Source organism: Anas platyrhynchos, chromosome 20, assembly GCF_047663525.1.
Source record: "Anas platyrhynchos isolate ZD024472 breed Pekin duck chromosome 20, IASCAAS_PekinDuck_T2T, whole genome shotgun sequence".
Lineage (NCBI taxonomy): Eukaryota > Metazoa > Chordata > Aves > Anseriformes > Anatidae > Anas > Anas platyrhynchos.
In genome coordinates this window covers 1,135,327-1,158,961 of record NC_092606.1, presented here as the reverse complement: position 1 = coordinate 1,158,961, position 23,635 = coordinate 1,135,327, and the positions used below count along the sequence as shown (strand labels likewise).

The 23,635-nt window shown below is 40.7% G+C and overlaps 1 protein-coding gene across 6 annotated transcripts in view; it reads right to left on the bottom strand.

Moving 5' to 3' along the window:
• NF1 (neurofibromin 1) overlaps positions 1-23,225 on the bottom strand; it is a 95,132-nt gene extending 71,907 nt beyond the window's left edge. For 5 of the 6 annotated variants that reach the window (XM_038165778.2, XM_038165779.2, XM_038165780.2 and 2 more), the window contains exons 1-12: positions 22,982-23,217; positions 12,920-13,063; positions 10,225-10,308; positions 7,934-8,124; positions 5,503-5,609; positions 5,220-5,287; positions 4,897-4,972; positions 4,138-4,295; positions 3,343-3,516; positions 2,758-2,880; positions 2,381-2,455; positions 1,378-1,509 (exon numbers count right to left, since the gene is read on the bottom strand). In XM_038165778.2, coding sequence (XP_038021706.1) covers positions 1,378-1,509; positions 2,381-2,455; positions 2,758-2,880; positions 3,343-3,516; positions 4,138-4,295; positions 4,897-4,972; positions 5,220-5,287; positions 5,503-5,609; positions 7,934-8,124; positions 10,225-10,308; positions 12,920-13,063; positions 22,982-23,041 — 1,392 coding nt within the window. In that variant the 5' untranslated portion in view covers positions 23,042-23,217. Of the gene's footprint in view, positions 1-1,377; positions 1,510-2,380; positions 2,456-2,757; positions 2,881-3,342; positions 3,517-4,137; positions 4,296-4,896; positions 4,973-5,219; positions 5,288-5,502; positions 5,610-7,933; positions 8,125-10,224; positions 10,309-12,919; positions 13,064-22,981 lie in introns of all 6 variants that reach the window. The other variant, XR_005260287.2, reaches the window with a different exon arrangement.
• Positions 23,226-23,635: the final 410 nt, after the last annotated feature.

The following is a 23,635-nucleotide window of genomic DNA, read 5'->3' as shown; positions in this document are numbered from 1 at the left end:
ACACCAGAGCAGGGAGATTCTGGAAGAGCACTGTGATGGAAAAGTAGGGGTTAGAAAGAAAAGAACACACCCAACAAAAAGCCTTTACTTCTACCAAGGAGCTCAACAGATTTGTGTAAGGGATGGTGTTGCAACTGCCGGACCAGCAGTGAAGAGGTCTTCTCCAGTCCTGTGCTCTCACATAAAGCACGCCACCTTTCGTGCCCGAGATGAAGTGATGTGACTGCAGTGGTAACTATGCACAGAAAAGTCAGAGCAATGAAAGGCTTTTCTGCGGTAGTTACGATGGGTCATACTTACAGCAACAGAGGCCCACTGCCATGCAAAACAGTGACTGGTTGGCATCTGACCATGAGAGCGACAGCAGCCAATAAGAACAGAAAATAAGAAGCAGAAGACAAAGCACCACCAGTCAATGTCAGAGTTGCCATTACAACATCCCTGCTATTTTCTCTACAGATGAATATAGATATGTATATATAAACATATATATACACACACACACATATAAAGCAAGTTAAACAAGTTGTAGCTTTCAACTAAAAGTATTTTGATCATTTGTTTTTGTATGAGAAGCCCAATAGGAATATTTTCATGCAACATTTTAGGCCTTCTTCCAAACCAGACATCCAACACTTTGGGACTACAAATGCACTTTGAAACAATTCAGAAAACCAATGAGCTAACTTGATGCATCCCAAGTCCTACATGGAAAGTTCAGAAGAAAGGCAACGCAGCAGCTGCATGTGAACTTACTGAAAAAATCTGGATGAACTACAATTTGAATTTCCTTTTTTTTTTTTCTTTTTTCTTTTTTCTCTCCTAAGGTGACCAGGAATACTGGCTTTATTTCATAATGTTCGAAAAGTCTGGATCACTTCGGTGCTGTCACCAAGACCAAACAGTCAACTTGCTCAAAGGAAATTAAGCAAGACAAATGAAGAAATATTCATGCCAATTATCGTAAAAGCATTGCAGTTTTCAGAAATTATGCTCACATACAGAACGCTTTTGTTTCTCAGATTAAATAAAAATGGACATATTACCTAGTTAATTCACACAGCAAGTAAGCTTAAAAAGAACAGTTAGCCACAGGACAGTTACAGAAGAAATACTGCTATACTGCCAGTTTAAAAGCAGCATGAAAAAAACTGAGAAACATACATCACTAACTGACTAGGAGCAGTTAGTCAATGCACCAAAATCTCAAAGGTTTACACAACATGTATGGCTGGCTCTCTGTTGCTTTTTGGATTGCAATGTTCTTCCTCCCTCTAGTTTCCAGTCTAAAGTTAATGAATAAAAAAGCTGTAATGGAATGGAGACAAAGGAAAAACAAGAGGCTTGTGTTTTAACAACTTCTTTACAAGTCTTTACCGGAGTCATGCGAATTGCTGGATGTGCCCCGCAGCCCTGGATAGCTTTATGAAGAGTCTCACTGAACATGCTGCGAAGCTCCATGGAATGGCAGTACACGGCATCGATCTTGGGCCACCAGTCCAATGCAGACTAGAATGAAAACACAGAAATGCTCAAAAGGTAAACTGGTAACATGAGAGTTTCATTATGATTTATCTTAGATACCAAAGTTATAAAGCTGTAATATAATGAAACTTTACATGAGTATTTTACACAGTATTACAAATGTTATTTTTTCATTGTGGCAATAAAGCTGTCAATGTTTAAATGAAGTGTAACAGAAGCAATGCTTCCAAGTCAGCTGCTTACTATATTTCTTCTCCTTCTGAATAAACGCATACTCTGAAGCCACGGATACAGGAAACCACAGTAGGCTTCAGGATACAGACAGCTAGTAAAACTTCAAACACTTAATGTGCTCTCAAATTATTCTGATACACTAAACAAAATAGAAAACTAGTCTTTTGAGTGCGTGATAATATCTGATAAATACTATTATTCAACACATTAAACACAAGTAAAACATAGTGCCTGTTTTGAAAGTGTACAAATACCAAAGCAATATAACTTTAAACAACTTCATTATTTCTCTAGGTACGCTACCACATCTACAGTAGCATGTTCTTCCCTATTTGTCAAAATGTCTGATTTTTTTTTAGTGTTCTCATTACCATGCTGGGATAAATGTAATAGAAAATATTATATAAATTAAGTAAGGCTAGGTGCTTAACATTGACTGATTCTATTTTCATCCTGATCAGGAAAAGCTCTCAAACTGGGAATCCAATTGGTGGATAGCGCCAACTAAGATTTGCATGTGCTTGTGTATTAACAAGCAACTCTGAGGCATAGATACAGGCAACAAGATTTGGTCTAGTATTTAGATTTTATTTAGTAAGCAGATGTGGATCTGAAGAGAAGCCACAAATAGATAGGCTAATTAAATACTTTCAGAACTTACATTTGTGATTATTCGGTGGAGTGAATTTACCAGTACATAATGAAATGTTGATGGGGAATTCTGTGCCAAGCAGATCTACAATAAAAATAATACATAAAAGCCACTTAGGGACATACTTTTCTCTGTCATCTTTCATATCACAATGAGCATCATACTGGAGCCTTTTTATTAAATTGACAAAACTGTCAAATCTAGACATGAGAATAAGAAATTCTAACCAGATAAGAAAAAAAAATATGAAAACATGAAGGGAATCATCAATAAGGGATACTTATACAGTAGAAATTATTTACAAACTTCCAGCGTGCTTATCTTTGATAATTGACAGGACATCGACAGTATGTTGATAACAACTTACCAGTAAGTTGTGTTCTCACCTTAAAGTGTTGGTTATTATGAGGGTTTATGCGGAAGCATGAGACTAAGCAGTCAATCATAAGGTCTATGTCTGCGTTCTGATTGCCTCTTGAAAAAGGTTTACTTGGATTAAACAGCAAATTCTAAATATACAAAAAAAAAAGACACCGAGATTATTCCTGTCTACTTTCAGTAAATCATACTGGGGGAAAAAAAGGCTGCTCTAAAAATTACACTTTTTCCAAGTTGCATCTACCAATATCTACTACTTAAGCGTCAAATATTCAATAGCCATTCTTGTTAATACTAACTAAATAAACCAATCTCCACTTCTAAGCATTTTTTAATAAAACTTTTTATTTTAATGTTCAGCCTCTCAAACAAATTAAAGTTTTAGGAGGCCTAATGGAGACCGAAGAAAATCCACCAAAGAAATGGAAGACTATTCCTCCTTTGCCCTTTAACTCATTTCTTTATTTTATACAAGGAAAAAAAGGAAAACATTCATCTGAAAAATACTATGGTATTTGATTAAGAAGTTTGAAGCTAATTTCAGAATTTAAAAATTCAAATTTCTCCATTGCAATTAGGAAACATATTTTTACCTTAAGATCTACAACCATGGACTGCACTAATAGAAAAATGACAGAATTATCTTCCCAGTTGATGTAGGTAGATGCTTTGCAAAGTTTAACACAAGCAATAGCAGCACTTTCAGTCAGCTGTCTGCTCCCACTGTGGCCTGCAAGTGCTTTCCTGAGATTGTCCAGGAAGAGTTTCTGCAGAATTAAAATTGGGAATAGTTATAACCAGAGCTTTGGTAATGCGTGGTCAGGGTTTTTAGAAACTTCAGTATTAAAACTAACATCACTGCATTTCCTGATCAGAAGTCATGGATACTGGGGTTGCAAAAAGTAACTTGATGGAGTATTTTGGAGAAACATGTTTAACAAAGACATTCATTTTGGATAATTCTAGGGCAACTGGAATACAACTCGCAATCAGTGTTTGCAGCCACATCAAATTCTCTATCTGCTACAGGTACTGCAATTACAGAACACAGTAAACACACTGCAGAAACCTGTAATGGTACAATACACGCATACCAGTTAGAAGTTAGGCTAAGCTTGCTACTGGTGGAAGCAAGGCAATCAACACTCGGATTCACATCTCCAGGGTGATGTCCAAGCGAAACAATATTGTTCGGGCCATACTATTTGTATGAATTATTGACAGTGGAACATATGCTAGGTGAGAACTTTAAAAGGGTGCAGAAATTTATGTATGGAATTCTAATATGCTTTAGGAATAAAAAACATAGTAAAATACACCTGAAACACAGAAAAAGCAAAGACAAGCACACTTTAGAAATCAGAATTAAGATATTTTTCTTCTCTTACCTTGTTCATTTTAGTTTCCTCTACCACATCCTTTGCTATATCTTGGATTATCTCTGGGCACAGGACCAGGAGTATGATTTGCAGTGGCCAAACTGCTGCTTTACGTTTTGTGCTTTCTGCAAAGCCATCCACTAAGTCAAACAACTTCTCTGCACAATCTGCATAAAAGGTAAACCCAAGTTCAACACAAATTATAATTATGAAAAGACAGATAATAGGTATAAAAGAGCAGAGTGATAGCTCCACCTACACAGAAAAAAAATATCTATTTTGCATATTAGTAATATGCTACCTGAGATAAATGGGTTCAAACCATTTAAAGCCATGGTTTATCTGAAAATATAAATTTTCATCCCTTTTTGACTAGAGACAAATACAGCTACTGTTCTTTTATCAAGGTTTTCATGTTGTTGTTGTTTTTCCTGTACCCAGATGAAAAATATTTAAAGAGTTTGCAGCTTTGGGTTATATCTCCTTGTATTGTGAACCACAAAATGAACCTATTTAAAAGTTGCGTCAAGAGGGAAATCAGATAGCCATACATCTCTGCCTGCCCTGGAAGTGTTGACAGGAATTTGTTTCTAACATGCAGGCTTCATAAGATGCTAAGACGGGACAAAAACAAATGTGGGGATGTCTTGGGGGGAAAAAACCAAAACAAATAACAACAAAAGAACACCCTCCCCCCGCCAAAAACCCATAAGACTTAACAGGAAAAAATAAAACCAACTTCCGAACACATCATTTGTTATGCCTTACCAGCCATATCAGTCTGTGGTGTTTGATACAGCTTTGTGAATTCATCAGGATAGTTTTCCACCCAGTTCCAAAAGGCCTGCAGGTAACAAAAAACATCTTTACATTACAGAGCTTAAAAATATTTTTATTTTTGAATTATGTATTTAAATGGAGAGATTTTACTCTTACTTCTAAGAACTCAACATTTATTGCAGAACATATGCATTGAACTGATGCACAAATGCATATTTTACATAAATTTACGTAATTTACTGAATTGCAAATATTCGTAAACTAGAGAAAGTTTGCAAAGTAGCAATGAAACAAAATATTACAATACTTACCTTTTCAAGACTGTTGATAACAGCTAACTGTGCTACTTTCTTAAGGGCTTTAAACTTGAATACAGTCTCTGTAAAGGTAAAACATTCCACATTTAAAACAATGACTTCATGCTACGCCAATATTTTTTAATGTTTCGGTAAAAATATATATGAATATTTGGAGTAAAACACAGCAATAAAAAGATACGTGCATCAATACTGTTGTATCATCTCCAACTAGTCATATACAGATATATTTAAAAAAAAAAAAAAAAAAAAAAAAACCAACACATTCACGTCATACCTTGCAAAAGTCGTTTTAGTTTTGAACAATCCACACTGATGTACTGTAGAAGTTCAATATCATGAACATCAGCATTATCTTCTGAACAAACAGTCAGTTCCTGCAATCTAAAATATACAAAATAAATTAACTTCTCAACCAGATGATGTCAGGTAGGTATAAACTCACACCTGTGATTTTATGTACTGTTGAACAGCAGAAGAATATTATATGATGATGCCCTCTTATAATTTTTTTCATGTTTAGAAACAAAAGACAAACTTTGCATGATTAAGAGCTAATATTGAAGTCTTGTTCTCAGCCATACTGAGAACAGATCTAGAAATACCAGTGATAAGTCTCACAAGACACCCATACCATCTGGTGATAGTCTGTTTACACCCAAGTTTTGTCTAAATCCTTCTGTTATCTCCCATATTTTAGCTATAATCTTGCCATTTTTTCATCTAAATATTACAATCACAGAGACATGACACCTTTATACTACCTCTCCTTAGCAGCAAGTCTTGTCCCAGCTAACTTCTCTAGAGCAAAGCAATGACTGATGGCAATTAATGGCACTGAAGTAAGCTACAACCATTTTTTAAGATGAAAAAAGTCCATGTTTTTTTGGCCTAAGAAACAGGACGAAGTTTAATCATACCATTCTAAATCCAATGGCGCCATTTCATACTTTTGTATTCGATGATTTACTAAACTTCTCATCAGATACTAACCCACTAATAACTAAATCATATGTTCTCACAAAACTAAAGATTGCTGTGTCTTGTTCCAAAGCTACAGATGTGTTTTTGACATGGAATGCGATTTCTAGTACTACACACAAAAGCAGCTCTTCATTTCTTCAACGCCAGGGAAGTTTAACAGCCCACGCTGGGAATGGGAAGGTCCCCACTGCTGTGCTTTTCGTGCCAAAAATCCCCCAGCTGCTGTACAAGGCCTAGAAATATGCCTAAACAGGAAGCATGGGTCAAAAGATCAGCAATGCTAACTGTCGGCAAGCTGACCCCTGTGGAGATCAGCAACAATTGGTCAAGTATTTAACTATTTCTGTACAAGCCATCTTGAAGAGAAAAGCAGGTTGGGGAAAAGCACTACACTCCAGCTCAAACCCATGGTAAGAAGGGTGTTGGCGCTTGAGAATTAAACCATGCTAGGGACGTATGAATAAGTACAGATTCATGAACTAAATTCAGATTGTCAAAAAATCTCATCCGAAAAATACTTCCTATAAAAGGAGCAAAAGAAATTGTTTCCTTTTCTATAAGCAACAGAACATAATCAACCTATTGAGTAAAACCACATCCTCCACAGTAGCTGCCAAGTCTATGTTCTTGAAACAGTTACTGAAGTTATTAAGGGTTCTTTAAAAGTTTTTAAAATACTTAAAATTTCATATAATTTTAGTTTGATTTCTAAAATGCAAATATTTTTTTTTAATGGAATTCATTTTTGTTTACATTATAAGGAGCATATACTTTTTTTTTCAATTCAATTGGCATATTCATTGCTATTCAACCACATAAGTGTGTGCAAAATCCCCTTCTAATACATCAAGGATGTTGCTAGCTGTAACAATGTGTGATAAGAGCTAAGCTGCTTCAAGCAACTTTCAAAAAACATCAAAGCAATTCAGTAATAAAAAGCTCAATACACAACTTCAATGGACTGTCAAATGCTGAAGCATCAGAAAGACCTGGAACATGGCAAAAAGAGCAAAGAATAGACAGAAATGTTGGACTGTCTCTCTTCTTACTTAGAAAAGTGTAACAGTTTTAAAGTTATTTTTACAGTAAATGTGGTGTGAAACCCAAGTCAGTCAGAAGACATATGGGTCTTTTCCAACAACTAATAAACAGTGCTCGAGTCCAGTGGGTTTGTTTCCCTCTTGACGTAAGACAGGCTTAACGTAATAACCTTCAAGCAAGAAGAAATGGGAAGGAAAAGAGTTTTAGGGCTCCAAAAGAAGTTGTAAACAATCTGAAATATTGCATTCTAAATTCATAAATAAATGGATATGTCATAACCTTCAGCATCCTTTTTTCTCCAAAACACCTTGCATCCACAAGAGGTTATTCAACTTCAGGCTGCAGCAATACACTTCTCTGGGTTAACATTAGTTTCACTCTAAAATAGCATTTAACTTGGATTTACAAAAGGAGATCTAAAAAAGCACAATAAATACAGCTCACAGAAAATATGTTGACAGTAACCCCGAATGGATATGAAACAGGTACCTTTTCTAACCTGAAACTCCAGTAAAATTTTGAAAAACAGATGGGTTTCATTTAAGAGCTATCCTGCTGAATATCATTTAAACAGTTAACATTACTCAAAAATGAAAGACTGAAGTTCATGATGGATGTTCTAGACAGCAATATTTAGTAGGCATTCTAATACAGTGGCTAAGTCAAGCTACTGAAACACCTACCTGGTGGAAATGCGGCTGAACACAGCGTTAAAGTTATTGCAGCTAAGAGAAAAAAGAACCCCCGAGGCAGAATTGCGCAGTTCGGCTGCATGCTGGTTGCCTTCACGGTAAGTGTGGATGAAGTGGCAGATTTCTGGCAGCAACTGTTTTACCAGCATAGTCTCGTCTAGCCGCATGGTATCCTTCGGTTGCTAAAAAAACAAACAAACAAAAAAACATTTGGTAGTTCATGGTATTCTATTTTCTAGGTTTGGATGAGAAAAAAAAAAAGGAGCATATGCCATTGGTGGGACAGGACCTGAATCTAAACTTCAAATTCTGCCTGCACGCTACCACTGACCATAGCAGAGTACACAGAAACACAGTACACAGTAGGGTTATTTGAACAATAACCCTACTCAAATCACCTAACCTTTTCAAATTAATCTCCAAAATACACAGGACACTCACTTGATCAATACTACTGAGCAACATAACAAACTAGGTTTCAAAGTGAAATATGCTTCCTTTTTGAGAAATGTACCATCAGCCCATGCAAAACATTAGCAGTAAAGCATTAACTATCTTGTCTTTGAATGGAAGCTCAAAGGGCAAAGATCCATCCTTACTCCTCTTTCTCTTTTCTTTTCTATTCTGCCCCCTATATTTTGACACCTAGTAATTTGTGGTTTTTTGTGTTTTTTTTTTTTTTAAAGGAACTGAAAAAGAAGTGCTCCTCCATTGCTCTTGTCTGGGATTGTTCTATATGAGTGAAAAATGTCTCTACTTTCCTGAAAAAAGAGAAATCCAATTTTTGCCAGTTTGTACAGTATGAGACATAAGGAAACTATTTAGAAAAGAATTTGAAGTGAAACTTTGCTCTACTAAGAACGAGATTTAACAGAAGGGTCAGCATTAAAGCTTTCTAAAATTCTACCAATGAATTTACCATAGGGAATTGGGAAGTTTCAGAGACTCCCACTTAGTTGACCTGAGTCCTGTTGCCATGAGAACTTGATGAAACATTGAGCAAGAACAGTGAGCAAGAAATACATCTGAAGATATCACAGAACACAACGCTCTTTGTATAGAACTTTGGCTCAGTCTTATTGAACATATACTGGCTCAACTTGCTCTCATTTGAATGGACAAACCAAGAAGCATTCAGCATAATTTTAGGTTGTTCAAATATCATCATGTATCAGGAAAAGCACACTAACATTTTAAGCAAAACATACATAAGAAATTTTTAAAGAAATTAATTTTGGAAGTGAAATAGTTTTTTTGGTGTGGGTTATTTGTTTGTTTGTTTTTTTTGATTCATTACATCAAAGACAGTAAATGCACTAAAAGAAAAGGTACTTACTTCAGCTTTTACAGTTGAACATTATTATGCAAAATGTATTTACCTGGATCTTTTATGAATTTAGATGAATCCACAATTACTCAGGTTATTTCAGTACTATAATACAAGACATGCTACTTGACAAACCTAACCATAACATGGTTGTTACCTTACAAGAAAAGAACCTGCAAAAACAGTTACAGGGAAACTGCAAAGAGCCTAGATGATTTCATGACATCCATCCAGGAATACAGCTTTAAAAAAAAAATCCTTCTTGTTAAAGGAATAAGACACAGATTTGCAAATTCTGCTCACAGAGAAGTTTGGCTTTGCAATTACAGTTTAACACAGTGAGTTGTACAACCGTTTACATCCCAAAGGTAATAGCAAACTGCCTTTCAGCACAGCTCTGATTGGAAACCTCAGGACTGGGCTCCCAATGGAAGCTTGGACAGAGTTAACTAATGTAAACTAGGAAACACCTGGAAAAGTAATTTTTTAGAGTAGCGATAGCAAAGTTTCTGCTGTATATACGATTACAAAAAACTGAGATGAAATTATTTCACCAAATGAAAGTCACAAGAAATCTTTAAAAAAGTCAACAAATTGTTACAAGAAAGTCACTTTTTGTAACTCCAGAAATTAGTTGAGTACTGGGAAGGACAAAGTCAAAAAATTACTTGGATCTATTTAGCTGAAAAAGTATTTCTAATCATTACCACTAAAGCTACTATTATTAATTTTAGGAAGTAAAAAAACATCCCCAAAATCCTTAATTTAGCAAATACGTAAATTACTTGCATTTATAGAAAGTTTTAATATTTTTAAAATAGTATTAATCCCACTTTGCTCTAAATCCGAAAAGTTTTAACTTTAGTACCAGTAATAATTGATACACAGACATTTGACTTACACCCTCTAACTCTTTTAATACCAAGTTAGCAATTGCTTATGCAAGCCTACTTACCCCTGCCAGACATTTTTCCAGTGTATCCAAGATAATCAGCTGAGATAGATATAAATTCTTTTCAGCAGTTTCTCCAAATATTCTCTGCAAGAAGAAAGGATAAGGATTCATTCGAGACGAACAAATTTGACTCATAATGCATTAAAGTAATATAGTAGAGTGGCATAGTAAGTTACGGCTCCTTTACTGCTCTAGTGTTAAGTTCAGAAATAAAACCAGCAAAATATAGATTGAAATAGGAATTAAAACCTGAAGAATTTACTAAAGAAATTACTGAAGAAATATCTTTGTTCAATCTGCAATGCCAAATTTAATAAGGAACAAGCAGTTACTGCAAAATAAGACTGGAGGTGCGCTGCAGCCCCTTGCCTTCCTCAGACCATCATTTTCTTTATTCAGAAATGAAGGTTATACCTTTTCACAAACTACCGTGGTATCAATTACTCTTAACTCTTATTTAATTTTGTATTTCATTGCCAACATTTTACTCAACAGAAATGACATTACAACAAATCTGCATCTACAATGTTACTCAAGTGCTGCACAATTTAGCAGAGACCACAGAAAGAAACACGAGACCCTCCCAAAAGATGCCACACTTCAGAAACAGGATGGAGGTAGAATTCCATCCAGCATTTAAGCTGTCGTCCAATTTTATTGCCAGCAACAGTGACCAGTTCCAGCAATATGAAAACAGCACAATAAGGCAGAAAAGATTTAGCCCAACCTGTACCAGTACGACTGCCTGCACATGCAACACAACATGAAGTTGCCCAAAGAAGTCACATTTCAGGCCGCATGACAGGATAGTTCAACTCATTGCAACTTTGAGCAGAGTGCAAACCCTCAAGACTTCTTTCTAGCATTAAGACAGTCTCTTGGTCCATTTTGTTCACCCTACAGGAATCATTTAAAAATACTGCTGACTCATACAGTAGCTCATTTGATCAAACACAGGAAACCTTAAGTCTTGCTCCTCTGCACAAAGCAAATGTTGATTTGTTTTTTGATTTTATTTATTTATTTATTTATTTTCTTTCAATTTATAATGCATAGGTTTTGAGAAGAAACTTGTTTTAAATACATAGGTTTCTCACTTATCAGACAATCTTAAATATCACATTCCTTCATACGTACGAAGTTTAAATAAAATGAATTCTCTCTTGAAAGGGATTATTGGTAGTTTTAAGCAACTTAAAATCACTAACAATAGGGCAACCTATTTTATGATTTTATCAGTCCTTCATAATGTTACAGCAGATGCAGGTCTCTATATAACTGACAACCAACTGGGCTCATTGCAAACTATGTTACCGAAACCATTAAAAAAAACGAAGTATTGCTAGAGTTTGGCTGGTTCCATTACCTGTCTGCGGAGATGCCAAATGATCGATCACACATCAGATGGCTTCATGACTCAACGAACTAAGCTTTTCTCATCACAAATCCAAAACCAGATCTTCCTTGAAAAAAAATCAAACTGTATCTTTCTCCTCATAAAGGATTCCTAAACTTTCTATTTGTGCAACTTGATGGCAACAGTTATTTTTCTACATTGGACACTACGGATATGCACCAGGTTTTTTCCTTTTGGGTTTCTCTTCTTTTTGGTTCACTGAGGTCTATTTTAAATGATAGTTTTAGTGTTGCTGTTAATTCAAGTATTTTGTTGTATTTCAGGAATCGTTTCATGGTTCCCTTGGAGGCAGAAGGCAAAACTAGTATGCAGAAGGAAAACATCTACTAAGACATTTGGCTCTAGAGATTTCTCTTTGGAACGCATAGAAAAATCAGCTTGTACCTTATCCCTTCACATCAATGCCCTCAAGTACCAATATTAAGTGGTTCAATGAGGCTGAAATCCACATCAAATAATAATGGGAGCAATGTGTATCGCTTCTACACAGTCTTCATTCCTTTTTCCTACTGACTAGTGAAGTATCCTTTTGGAAGTGTAAGTCTAGAGTGGCAATATTAGACGAGATTTTTTTCAAAGTTTTTTTCTTTTTTTTTTTTTTAAACATGGTTCTGATAGAAATTCAGCTGGTAGTTTGTTAAATTGTTATTTTTTTTTTACACATGGACACAAATGCTAAAGCATCCAAACAGCCAGGAAAATTCTAATAACCTAAGTTTTAAATCTTTTTCCCTTCTTCTTCCAGCAGAGTCACTCACTGGCAGGACAGCTGAGAAAGAAACCTCAATGCGGCTGCTCAGTAGCTACCTTAACCTGCTGCATTTCTCTAAAAGCCTTGCTCACGCTGCTTCCCTAGTTACCTGAAGCACCTCTCCACGTGATGGAACAAGTCCTCTCCCATCTCCCACCAAGCAGTGCATTCTACTGGTTGGCACAGCTGGTATCTAACCACTGCTTAGAGACCCAAGGTAGTGTTAGGTACCCTTAGGCACCCGCTCCTTAGCGAGCCACATACCTTCCCAGCTACAGACCCTTCCCATGACTGACTCAAGAGACCCCTTAAACACCTGCCTTTAGGTTGCTCTGCCACAACCATCACCTTAATACGTAACACAGCTCAGTGCTGTTGGTGATGGCCTATGAAAATGAAAATACGTAAGTGTAAAAGGCGAACATCACTTTGACTAAATTTCAGTGATTCTCTGCAGAGATTGTATAATATGAATACATAAAAATCATTATGAAAATCACCCAATGATCCAAAATTAGAGAACTTACCATGTTATTAACATTTTTTAAGATATTAGTGAGACCACTGATGACCAGGGAGAACTTGTACTTGGAAATGTTTATGAGACACTCCTTGTTGTGCTCCGTGCTGACTTTGGTGTGGGTATTCTGCTGACCAGCTTTTATTGGAAGCTACAAAAAGAGAGAAGTAGTATAAGCTTTTTACATTGAGACTTACATCTTTAGAGATAGATTAAGAATTTTTAATACACCAGGAACAACCTTGAAATACATTCTACAAGAGACAAACAAGTTGATTATTTCATCTGCACTTCTCTTTCTACTAAAGACATCTATAATTCCAATGCTCACCTACTTCTTTTTCTGAATTGAAACCAAACCTCTATTCTGTGACAGTTTTTCCACAAATCAAATGTCAAACGGAACAGAAAAATGTAAGACAGAATTCTGAGAAGACAAATCTTTATTTGAAGAATAGGCTAGTTAAATACTAGAAGACTTCCTAAGGGTAACACCTGCAAGCTAGAACCCACGTCCTGAGAGCTGAGCGGAGGTAAAACTGAGCTGCTGACACCGGAGGCGAGCTATTCAGCGGTTCCATGGCCATCCTCTGCCCCCCAGGACAGAGCCACAGGGCCCCTTCCGCCCCAGGCCGGAGCTTGCTGGGAGCCCCAGCAAATGCCCCGTGGCTTGCCTCCCGACAGAGCCCCCCACACACTCCAAGAGCCAACCTCGCCTCATGAGCCCCACCTCAGCCACCTCTCCTAACCAGCCAGCACCAAAGGCAACATTCCAAAGCTGCAACGTAGCTTTTCCAGAAAAGACAAGATTCAGTGACTGAACAGAACCGCGACGTCGATCCTACAGAGTGACCACCAAACACTGTTTCATACTGCACACAAATTCTGCGAGGGTCCCAAACTAGCCACTGCCCACACACGTAGTCACTTCCCTCCCATGTTCTTCGCTGGACTCAATCAGTTCCAAACTATCACACGAACATATGGAAAGCAATACTTTGTAAAAATTCATTTTACTGAAGATCTACATTTTCATAAAAGAACAAGAACCAAAAATGGGAACAAAAAAGGTATGAGCATTATTGTTCCTTTTCATAAATCACAGGAACCATTTACACCACAAAGTATGAACCAAGAATTCCCCACCTAATCAAGTGCAACTACGAGTCCTAAATTCAACTAGAATTCTCAATAAACGTGTATTCCGAAAGACACCAATAGCTCAGTATGAATGCCACAATGCAATATTTTCACACTGGAAAGGGTATCTTGCCAAAAAAAAAAAAAAAAAGACATTAAAAAAAAACAAACAAACAAGGAATTAACAACAGCTCTACAGCTGCAGCACACTTGAAGACTTCTGTCAGTATTTTGGCCAGTTGCAGCACTTTACCAGTTATATTACGAAGTACGTAAATGTAATATTCAAGACACTAAGTTTTGTTTGGCTTCTTAAACAAAGAAACAAGGCCAACCACCAAAACTGATTTTCAATGAAGAAAAAACGTACAGAGAAGACATGGCTTTCTTATCTCTGAAAGCTGTAATGCAGACTTTCAAGGATTGAGAGGGCAAAACAGGAGAACAGGAGAAATGGAATGACCTAGACCAGTAAACCCCTCTTGCTGCACGAACCTAGGCTTCTTCCTGTCTCAGACCTTTCAGAAGGCGCGTAGCACCTTTCCAGGGGAGTTAACAGAACTTTCTGCACAAGCAAGAATTCTGCGTTGGGGAAAAGAGAGGGAGAATGGGAGCAGTCTGTGTTGGAAGAGACCTGGTGATGGCAGTGTGCAGGCTGCTGCTGAAGGCACGGCCGTTACCCAGGGCCTTGTAAAGCCAAGTCTCCTCTCCAGCAGAGCTACGTCCCAGTCAGTCATTCCCAGCCCTCACAGCCGCCCGGTTCTGCTTCACCCCAGATGCAGGATTTGACGTTTACCCATGCTGGCCTCGCGCGCGGCCTGCTCAGGTCTCTCTGAGGCGGCTCTGCCTGACAGGGCCCCGCTCCTGCCACGGGCTCGTTCCTCACAGTCACCTGCCCAGGAATGTCTCTGCCAGCCCTCTGTCACTACCTTTGCTGTTGACTTTAAAGGTCCCTATTTAACATGCTAGATGAACTGTACTAAAGAACCCAAAACTCAAAATGTTTTTTCAACAATACTTTTGATTGCATCGTTCCTTGCAATCCACTTTACATCAACGTCTCCGGTCTGTAGGGAAACGGACCTCCAACACACTGCCTCGCTTTTATGCCTGACTGCAATTTCCTCTGCACAGAAATTGTGGCTTGGTTTCAGTATTGGTTCTTTTGGGTACCAGAGACTAAGACCATGATGGAAATGCTGCTCTCCCTGAGGGCAGGGCAGCCTCCTAAGTCAAAATGAGCGAAGGGGATCGCACCAGACACCTGCCTCGCACAGCACCTCGCCTCCAGGAGCAGGCACAGCAGCTACTTGTGGAGGACAACAAGCACTAGGAAGGTCTACGAGGGACGCTTCCTTTCAGTTCAGTGGCTTTGGGATCTCTTTGGGATCTTTTGCACCCAGCACTGCATGCAGAGCACCACAGGCAGAGACAGCCTCCGATCCACCCCTTCCAAGCAGCTCTGCCAGGTTTTCGGCTGCACAGCGCCGGTGGCAGCAAGCTCCGTGATTTCCACCTCATTCTGTAATTCGCTCGCAAGTTGTCAGATTGTAATGCTTTAAAGCAGTGTGATGTATTTCACTGTGCTAATTTCAAAACCGGGAAAAGCACATCAAAGCATTTATGACTCAGGCTTTGTTTTCATTGAAAGATGTTATTTTTACAATATACTTTCGGAAGTCATTAGTGGAAAATAGATACATTTAATTAAAAATTTCAGCATTACTAGTACTTTTTATTTGAATTTTCAAGTCGCTGTGCTGACAACGGCAGAAAAGCTCAATACCACTGAGTGATAAAGCACTTCAGAACTGCCTCTCAAAGGCTTGTGTCAGAGATCTTCTTCTGTGTGCTTCCATGCTACAGAATCATCGTATTACACACTTCTGGAGCTTCCTGCCACAACAGCCACTGCAGCAAGGTCACCTAGAAGTAAAATTGCTTTTTATACTACCATTTAAAATAGGAAGCAATATAAAAAGGAAATATTAGCACTGACTTTTTTTTTTAGATTTCTCAGCTATTTCCGCTGGGCTCTCTGACACGCTGGAACACTTTCTGCACCCTGACTGCAGGCAGCGCCAGTGCTGAGCGACCAGAAAGAACATGGTCAGCTTCTACACAAACATCCACCAAGCTAAAACTTACAAGAAAAAAAAAAAATAAAAGAGTTCAATAGCTTAATTTTTATTGTCTATGTTTTAGAAAAGAATGAGACTGATGCAAGTGGTTTCCTCTATGGCTTTTATTTGAATTAGAAAAAAAAAATAGAGCACGAAGCTTAAATATAGATGGAGCTTCCAACCACGAGCATAGGCATCGTTTTGACCTCATCCCAGTGTAGCAAAGGGACAGCCACTGCTCCAATCCAACTGTTTTCACCACTGAAATAGGAAGCAGCAGTCAACAACTTTATGAACTATGCTGGTGCATGGACAACCCGCATAGAGACATGCTGTGATACAGCCTCTCTCTCTTACCCATATTATCTGAGTCAGGTTAAAGTGTCAAATAAGCTAAAGAGGACAGGAAGCAATGGCATTTTGGTCCTTGAGTTGCTTTATTTTATGCAGTAGGCAAAGGAAAAATGCGTAGACAGAATCTGGTATTTTTCCAACTATTTTATATCTTTTAAGATGAATTGAAACAGAACCTTGCTGCAAGAGACAAGGAAAAGCCATTATGTAGCTGAGCCTGACAGTTGCCATAACAGAGTAGAAGACCCTTCATATCCTGAATTCAGGATAGAAATCATGCTTTCAGGTACTGCTGAAGCAACTAGAAAAGCAAAACTGTATACCAGCACACATCAGCCATGCAAGCACCCTGTTAAACTGTTAAAGCACAACATTTGACCACACAGACAGTCAAACTTTGTCTCTAGAAATGCATTTCTAACTTCACTTTAAGACAGCCTCCTGATCTATGCATAATTTCTCCCAAATCTGTTACTGATACTTGTCCTGAAACTCAACAATTCCCATAAAGCTTATTAAATGCAAAGAGGTAACGAATTACTACTACTAGGAGAAAAGGCAAAAGATACGTTCTACTAGATTATTTGTGTTGTTTTCAAAAGACATACAATAACATGTAAACTTTGGAAATATTAGAGATCTGAATGACATACCCTCATTAGGATTGTTAGAGCCAATCCAGTTGAATTAGTGGCTATTACAAGATGTATTTTTTAAAAAATCAATATTTGTTATCTACATGCAGATGCAGAATCCTCTCTCAACTTGCCGAAGTAAAATGAAATTTTTCTATCGTCACACAAAAATTTTCATGAATTAAGTGATTTATAAATAACATCATTTAAGAAAAAAAAGTATGATTAGGCCAACTCACAGATAAACACCGCCACAGTATCTTAGAAAACAAGGAAAGCTTCAAATGGCTTTCCAACAGACACCACATTTGGCATCTGTTAAGTTACTGCCTCTATGCATTAACATGGCATAAATTATTAAGTATTCTACAATGGTGCCTGAGGGCCTTGAGTCACCTGGTCAACTTTCTGTCTGGAGTGATATCCGCAAGGTCTATGACACTGGCTGGAGAGGGAAAACCCAAAGGCTAGTCACTCCTAAAACCCATGTCTAGTCACTCCTACCTATCTGGTTCTGGAACGAAATGTTGCAGTCTTTTCAGACCTGTGAGATAACTTTGCCAATTAAGAATTGGGGAAAAAAAAAAAAAAAAAAAGTGGCTACTCCAGAAGGAAAAAAGAAAAAAGATTTAATATGCATGCTTAAGAAGACCTTTATGGTCAGATTATAAAAACTCATTTTGAAACTCTAAAGTGCAGAATTGCAAAGCTGTTTAAAAAGCGGAAAGCACTGAGGTATCTGATGGTACACAATACCATAGCACCTTTGGAAGCAGCCTCTTTTAGAGACTGATGTGCTTGTATCTAAGAATGTTCAGTTAACGAATCCCTTCATTGATCATAGATGTCAATTATTAAGAAAATGGATCTGCTTTCCATATGTGCAGAAGAGATGCCAGCAGCTGTTCAGGTATCCTCTAACCTGATACAAAAGGTACAGTTTTTTGATGAAAGTATACGGATATTGATTTGAAATTAATAACACCAATAGCCTTGAATATATCTGTACCATATTCCACTCAGTTGAGAAAAACTAATATTAAGCCATGGACTTATCACCTGTAATTAATAAACAAAAAGTTAAATCATCTTTCTTTATCTAAAGAGAGTTTTTAATGTCCTTATTTTCAGAGGTTACAGAACAAGCTTACAAGCTTTATCACGGGTTGAAAAGAGCTTTACCAGTAGTTGAAAATCACCACTTCAACTTTCTTGTGCAAGATACAACTTTGCAGAACTTCAAGACCCCAGAATCGGGCCGATGAACCGTCTGCTACAGGCCCATGACGACAGTGGCTGACTCGCCATCGGGACGACCCCGACACAGGCAGCGGCCCCCACCCAGCCGCAGGCAGGGCCACTGCAATTCTGCTTTCAATATTTCTCTTCCAAGTGGTGCCAATGCCTGCAGAGCCCCTCGCTGCCCCCACCATGCCCACTGCTGGAAAAGCAGCAAGGTTTAAATCTCCTTGGCGAGGGGAAAATGGGAGCCCATTCCAGGCAATTCACCTCGGGGAAGGAAATTCCCAGCTTGTCTGTAAGGGGCCCGTCATCTTCAGCAAGTAGCTGGAGATGTCTGAACACACTGAGGCTTGTTCCTTTGATTCAGGTTCAAAAGTAACAAACATAACATCTAGAAAAAAAAATCTCTAGTGCTGTCCTTACAGCACAGAAACGTACCTAGCTTTTTCCTCTCAAATAATTTATTGGAACTTCTCCAGTAGGCTGTAAAGCACAGACATACAGGAGAGACAGAAAATATGCACAGCACCATTATTTCCTCAGCATTACCTGTTACAGATCTCTTTAGAAATCAACGTGCACCTCCTCCCGCAACTAAAAACATGCACTGCATCACCTTCTAAAAAGCATTCATTTGGTAGAAGAGCCTCATAACTAAGTCTTCTGAAGAACAGGGAACACTGAAAATACTTTACAGATGTTGCCCTAAAAAATAACATTTTCAAAAGGTTAGCTAAAAGTTGGTATTTAGGGAAAAAGAAAAAAAGTCTATTTACCTACACCACAAACACAAAGTGCTGCATTAAATAAGGAGAATCATCAAAGCACCCTGGCGCTGTTCAGCAGCTCACTAAGAGACTGGGGTAACATCCGCTGCACATGGACCACTCCTGTACCTATTCTTCAGGGCACCATCTGCATGCAGCCTAGCAGCTCTTTTTCAATACATTACATACATTGGTTTAGAAAAGTAAAATCAGGGCTGCTTCAGGTTTACGCCAGAGAAGGATGAAGTAGCGCCCTTTGTGCCTAAGGGCAGGGTCACAGTCCCACTGGGCTCCCAGGTCCTGCAGAAATCTTTCAGCCAGAGCAGTTGCAGAAAAAAAGCTCCATCCTCTGCATAGAGCAGCCCTGCCTTACAGCAGATACCATTTTGCTTGAGGAGCACAGCCATCCAGAACTCACATGAAATACTTTGAAATACGTACTTATTACTGCTAGGGGTTTCTTAACAAGCCAGGATGAAAAACAGCAATGAAAGACACAAAGCCAGTGCTTGCAGCCAGTGCTTTTCCAGGTTTCTGACTCCGTATAGATTTCAAATGCCACAGAGAGAAGCAACAGGAGGAGGGAATATTTGCTTTAACTTAATGCCTTTTAATGAAAGGAAGAATGGACCATTCCTAGTGGCGCTCAGTTTTTACAAAAGCTTTCGTAACTGAAAGCAATCATATTCCTCAAACTACAAATGGGGAGCCTAAACCATAAGCCACATAATAAAGGGCTTCTTTCATTTAAGTATATCATAATCGCTTAAGTTACCACAAGTTTATACAGGATTAATACCTTTTATTCTATCTGATAGCCTTTAACACAGCCTAGATTTAAATGGTTTAGGCAGTAAGGCTTCTCTGACTAAGTTTAGAAGAACCATTTCACTACCGCATCAGCCTTCCCATGACTTCAGCTGCAACACATTAAAAAATACTATAAAAATACAGTACATAAAACTGTAAGTGAACATTTCCATGGGAAAAAAGAGACCATTTTATTTTACAAAGACCTGATTATGTCTGAAATCACAGAGAATTTTACTAAAACATAGCCTAGCCTCTTTGTGCTACTGAAGCCTAATTCCATCCAGACCACTGAAAGTTTTGAGACATACAGCAATAACCAGCACTACAAATGAAATCACTCCACGGATTTTGAACATGCTACATCAGAAATGTGATCTAGTCTCCCATGAACCGTCAATAGCTTCTTTCTGCACCAGCTGAAACCTTCAAGCAGTCTTCAAGGATAGCTCAAAGAAGAGTGCACTGCAGTCGAAGTCTGAGAAGTGAGCGCAGCTGGGCAGAACTGGCACTATATTTGAAAAATGTATTCAGTGAGCCACTCACTGGTTAATTCATAAAACTATGCTTGCCATTCAATTTAGGCCCACAGAATCATACACACAAAAGCAGATTTTGGTTAAAGCAGCATTTATAACAATAAACAAGAGTAGACAAGAACAGACTGGTTTGCACTGATTTTTGTTGTTTTCAGTACAGATTAGCATTCTCTCAGTTTGTTGTTCATCTGTCTTAAAATGAATTCAAGCACTTAGCAAATGAATGAAAAGCCTGTCTACATCAATAAATTTTGGTGAAAGATGGTTGCATTTTCTTCCTTTTAGAAGAAGGAATAAACCTTGAAAAGCTGTATGTTCTCTCCCCCGCAGAAAACAAACCAAAACAACTCCCAGCCCAAAGCAAACACGAGTTCCCCTGCCTTACTCAGACACGCCGGTGATATAACACGTAGTGGCAGTCCGGCTCCCTCAGTGCTGAACCAAAAGGTCCTGCGTTCAGAAGGGCAGACCCAGCATGCAAACGCTCAAAACAACATCACCACTAAAATGGCACGCACTACACTCAGTATATTTTTATGAAATACAAGCTTGATTTTCAAATGAGCAATCCAAAATACAGCAAAAGCCAGTAACTTCATAGCCACAGGACTACCCAAAGAGGACACAGAAGTGAGGAGTTCCAAGAAGCACAGAAGCATCACCACTGATTCAGAATACTGTTAGTAGTAGTGAGGGTGTCACAGTAACCTGTCAATTGAGTATTCCGCTAAGAACAGAGTCACTTTTCCACCATGAAGATCAGTCAGGCTAGGCCAGGTGGAGGAAACAATGTATTAAAAGAAAACAAACAAAATTGAGAACCCCGAGCTGAAATTAATCAACGAGAGGGAAGACTTCTCACAAAGAAGTGGACACTAGTATCTCATCTTCGCCTCACTGTTTCACTCACTAGTTGATACAATGCAAAAAAAAACTTGCACTGGTTAAAGAGGACCATTCACTAAAGGATCAAAATATTGTAAAAACACCTATTTGCGAGCACGCTGTGACTGCAGCAGTCAATGCTGCACGCTGTGTGCGCTTTCCTGTAACTCCAACGTTCTGGCACCTTGAAAATCAGGACAGCCTCTTCCTGCCAGCAGAGGATCCCTCCCGGGTACCTGTCTGTGCTTCCTCTGAAACGCACAGAGAAATACTTCTGTTTAAAAAGCTCAAGTTCTTAACTCCTACCAGATGTTGGCAAGCCCAGTTCCACAATATACATAACAGAGCAAACGACAAAGCCTAGGGCCTTTTAACACCAGTACACAAAGAAACATTTTCTTGCATTACTGGGAGCATAATCAGTACCATGCCTTTTATGCTTATGGAAAAAATGATCTATGACTCAAGATAAGGTGGTGGGGGGGATAAGTTAGCTATGCAAATATCATGCCTAAAATGTATTGGAAAAATCTGCATCACTTTAATGTCAAAAGACAAAGTTTTATGTTTCCCTGTTTTAAATAAGCCTCATTCATAGCAGTTTGCAAATAAACATAAAAAGGAGCAGCCTATTTTTATTCCACTAGGCTGCAATCTTGCTGCAGGTTGTCAAAAGCCAAGCATCACTACGAGGGACACGTGAATAAGGCAGGCGAACGAAACCCAATCTACAGGACCAGCTTCGTGCCTTCGACAGGAGCTGGGCTGGGCCCTTGGTGGCACAAAGGAGGTCCTCACGGAACAGCAAGGTGAGGCACGACAGAAAATGATCGCTTTGCCTAAACCGACCTCCTGCTTATATGCCAGGAAAGCATCTGGGGGGAAAAATGCAGGGGGTAAGCACTGAGCTGAGCCTCGCTGAGCGAGCCGTGCCACCTAACCCCAGTGAGCAGCTCCTTCAGGTGGGTCAGAGAAGCACCAAGTCCAAGGCCAACGCACTGCTCCTCCTTCTATCCAGAAAGCCTTTCTCCCCGCTCCCGGCACTGACTGTACAGAGCAGTCAGTCCGTGTCAGTGCCACAGCACGGCCCGGGACACCTCCAGCCCGGCACTGACACCGCCGGCTGCGGGCTCGGAGGCAGAGCTGCCTGCACGGCCGCACGTAGTCCTGGCGCTGCCCTGGGGGCTTTAATTCCCTCCTGCTGAACGAGAAGAAGTTAAACCCAAGGGGCGACACCCGCCAGGCCCCTCCGCAAGCGCCCAGCGCCTTCCCGGGGGAGCTGAAGGGGGGGGCGCAGCCGTTTGGGCCCCAGCCCCCGCGCCCCCCGGGCGGTGCCGGCAGCGGGGCGGCCCCGCGGGCCCCACCCAGCGCCGCACAAAGGGCGCCCCGAGCCCCGCGCCCCGCTCCCCGAGCCCGCCCCGCTCCGGCCGGGCCCCGCCAGCGCTGAGGAGCGGCGGAGGTGGAGGTGGAGGTGGGGAGGGGGGGGGGGTGTGGAGGAGCCCCCGGCAGGGCCCGGCCGCGGGGGGCAGGCGGGAGGCGGCCGCCCCCGGTGCAGCGCCCGCCGCCCCCGCTACCTGCTCGTCGAAGCGGTTCACCACGGCCTGCACCCACTCCACCGGCTTGTGCGCCGCCATGGCCCCCCCCGCCCGGCCGGCCAGGCAGGGGGCGGATCCCCGCGGGGGGCGGCGGCGGCGGCGGCGCGGGGCGAGGGGCGAGGGCGGCGGCTGCGGATCCCTGGCGCGCTGCTCCGGGGGCCCCTCGGCTGCCCGCGGCCCTCAGCGCCCGGGGCCCGCCATGACACCACGCCGGAAGCGGGAGCCCGGCCGCCCCCGCCCGCCCGCCGAGCAGCAGCGCCGCGGCCGCCGCGCCAGGGGGAGCGCCGAGACGCGGGCGGCGGCGGGCGGCGCCTGCGCGGCCCCCGGGCGAGCACCGCGCATGCGCCCGGCCGCGGCTCCGCGCCTGCGCCGCGCAGAGGGGCCGCGGCGGCGGCTGAGGGGCGGCTCCGGGCCCCGCCGCGGTGCCCTCCGGGCTCCTCAGGGCGCCCGGCGGTGACCGCCCGGGGGGAGCGGCGGGAGGCCCCGCGGGTGCCCGGAGCAGCGGAACGCGCCGAGCTGTGCTCAGAGGGGGCGGGGGGGGCCCTGCCCGCGGCCCCTCAGGCACAAAGGGCGAGGCCGGCGGCACGGCCCCGCTGGCTGGGGAATAGCGAGGCCGCTCAGTAACAGCCCGCT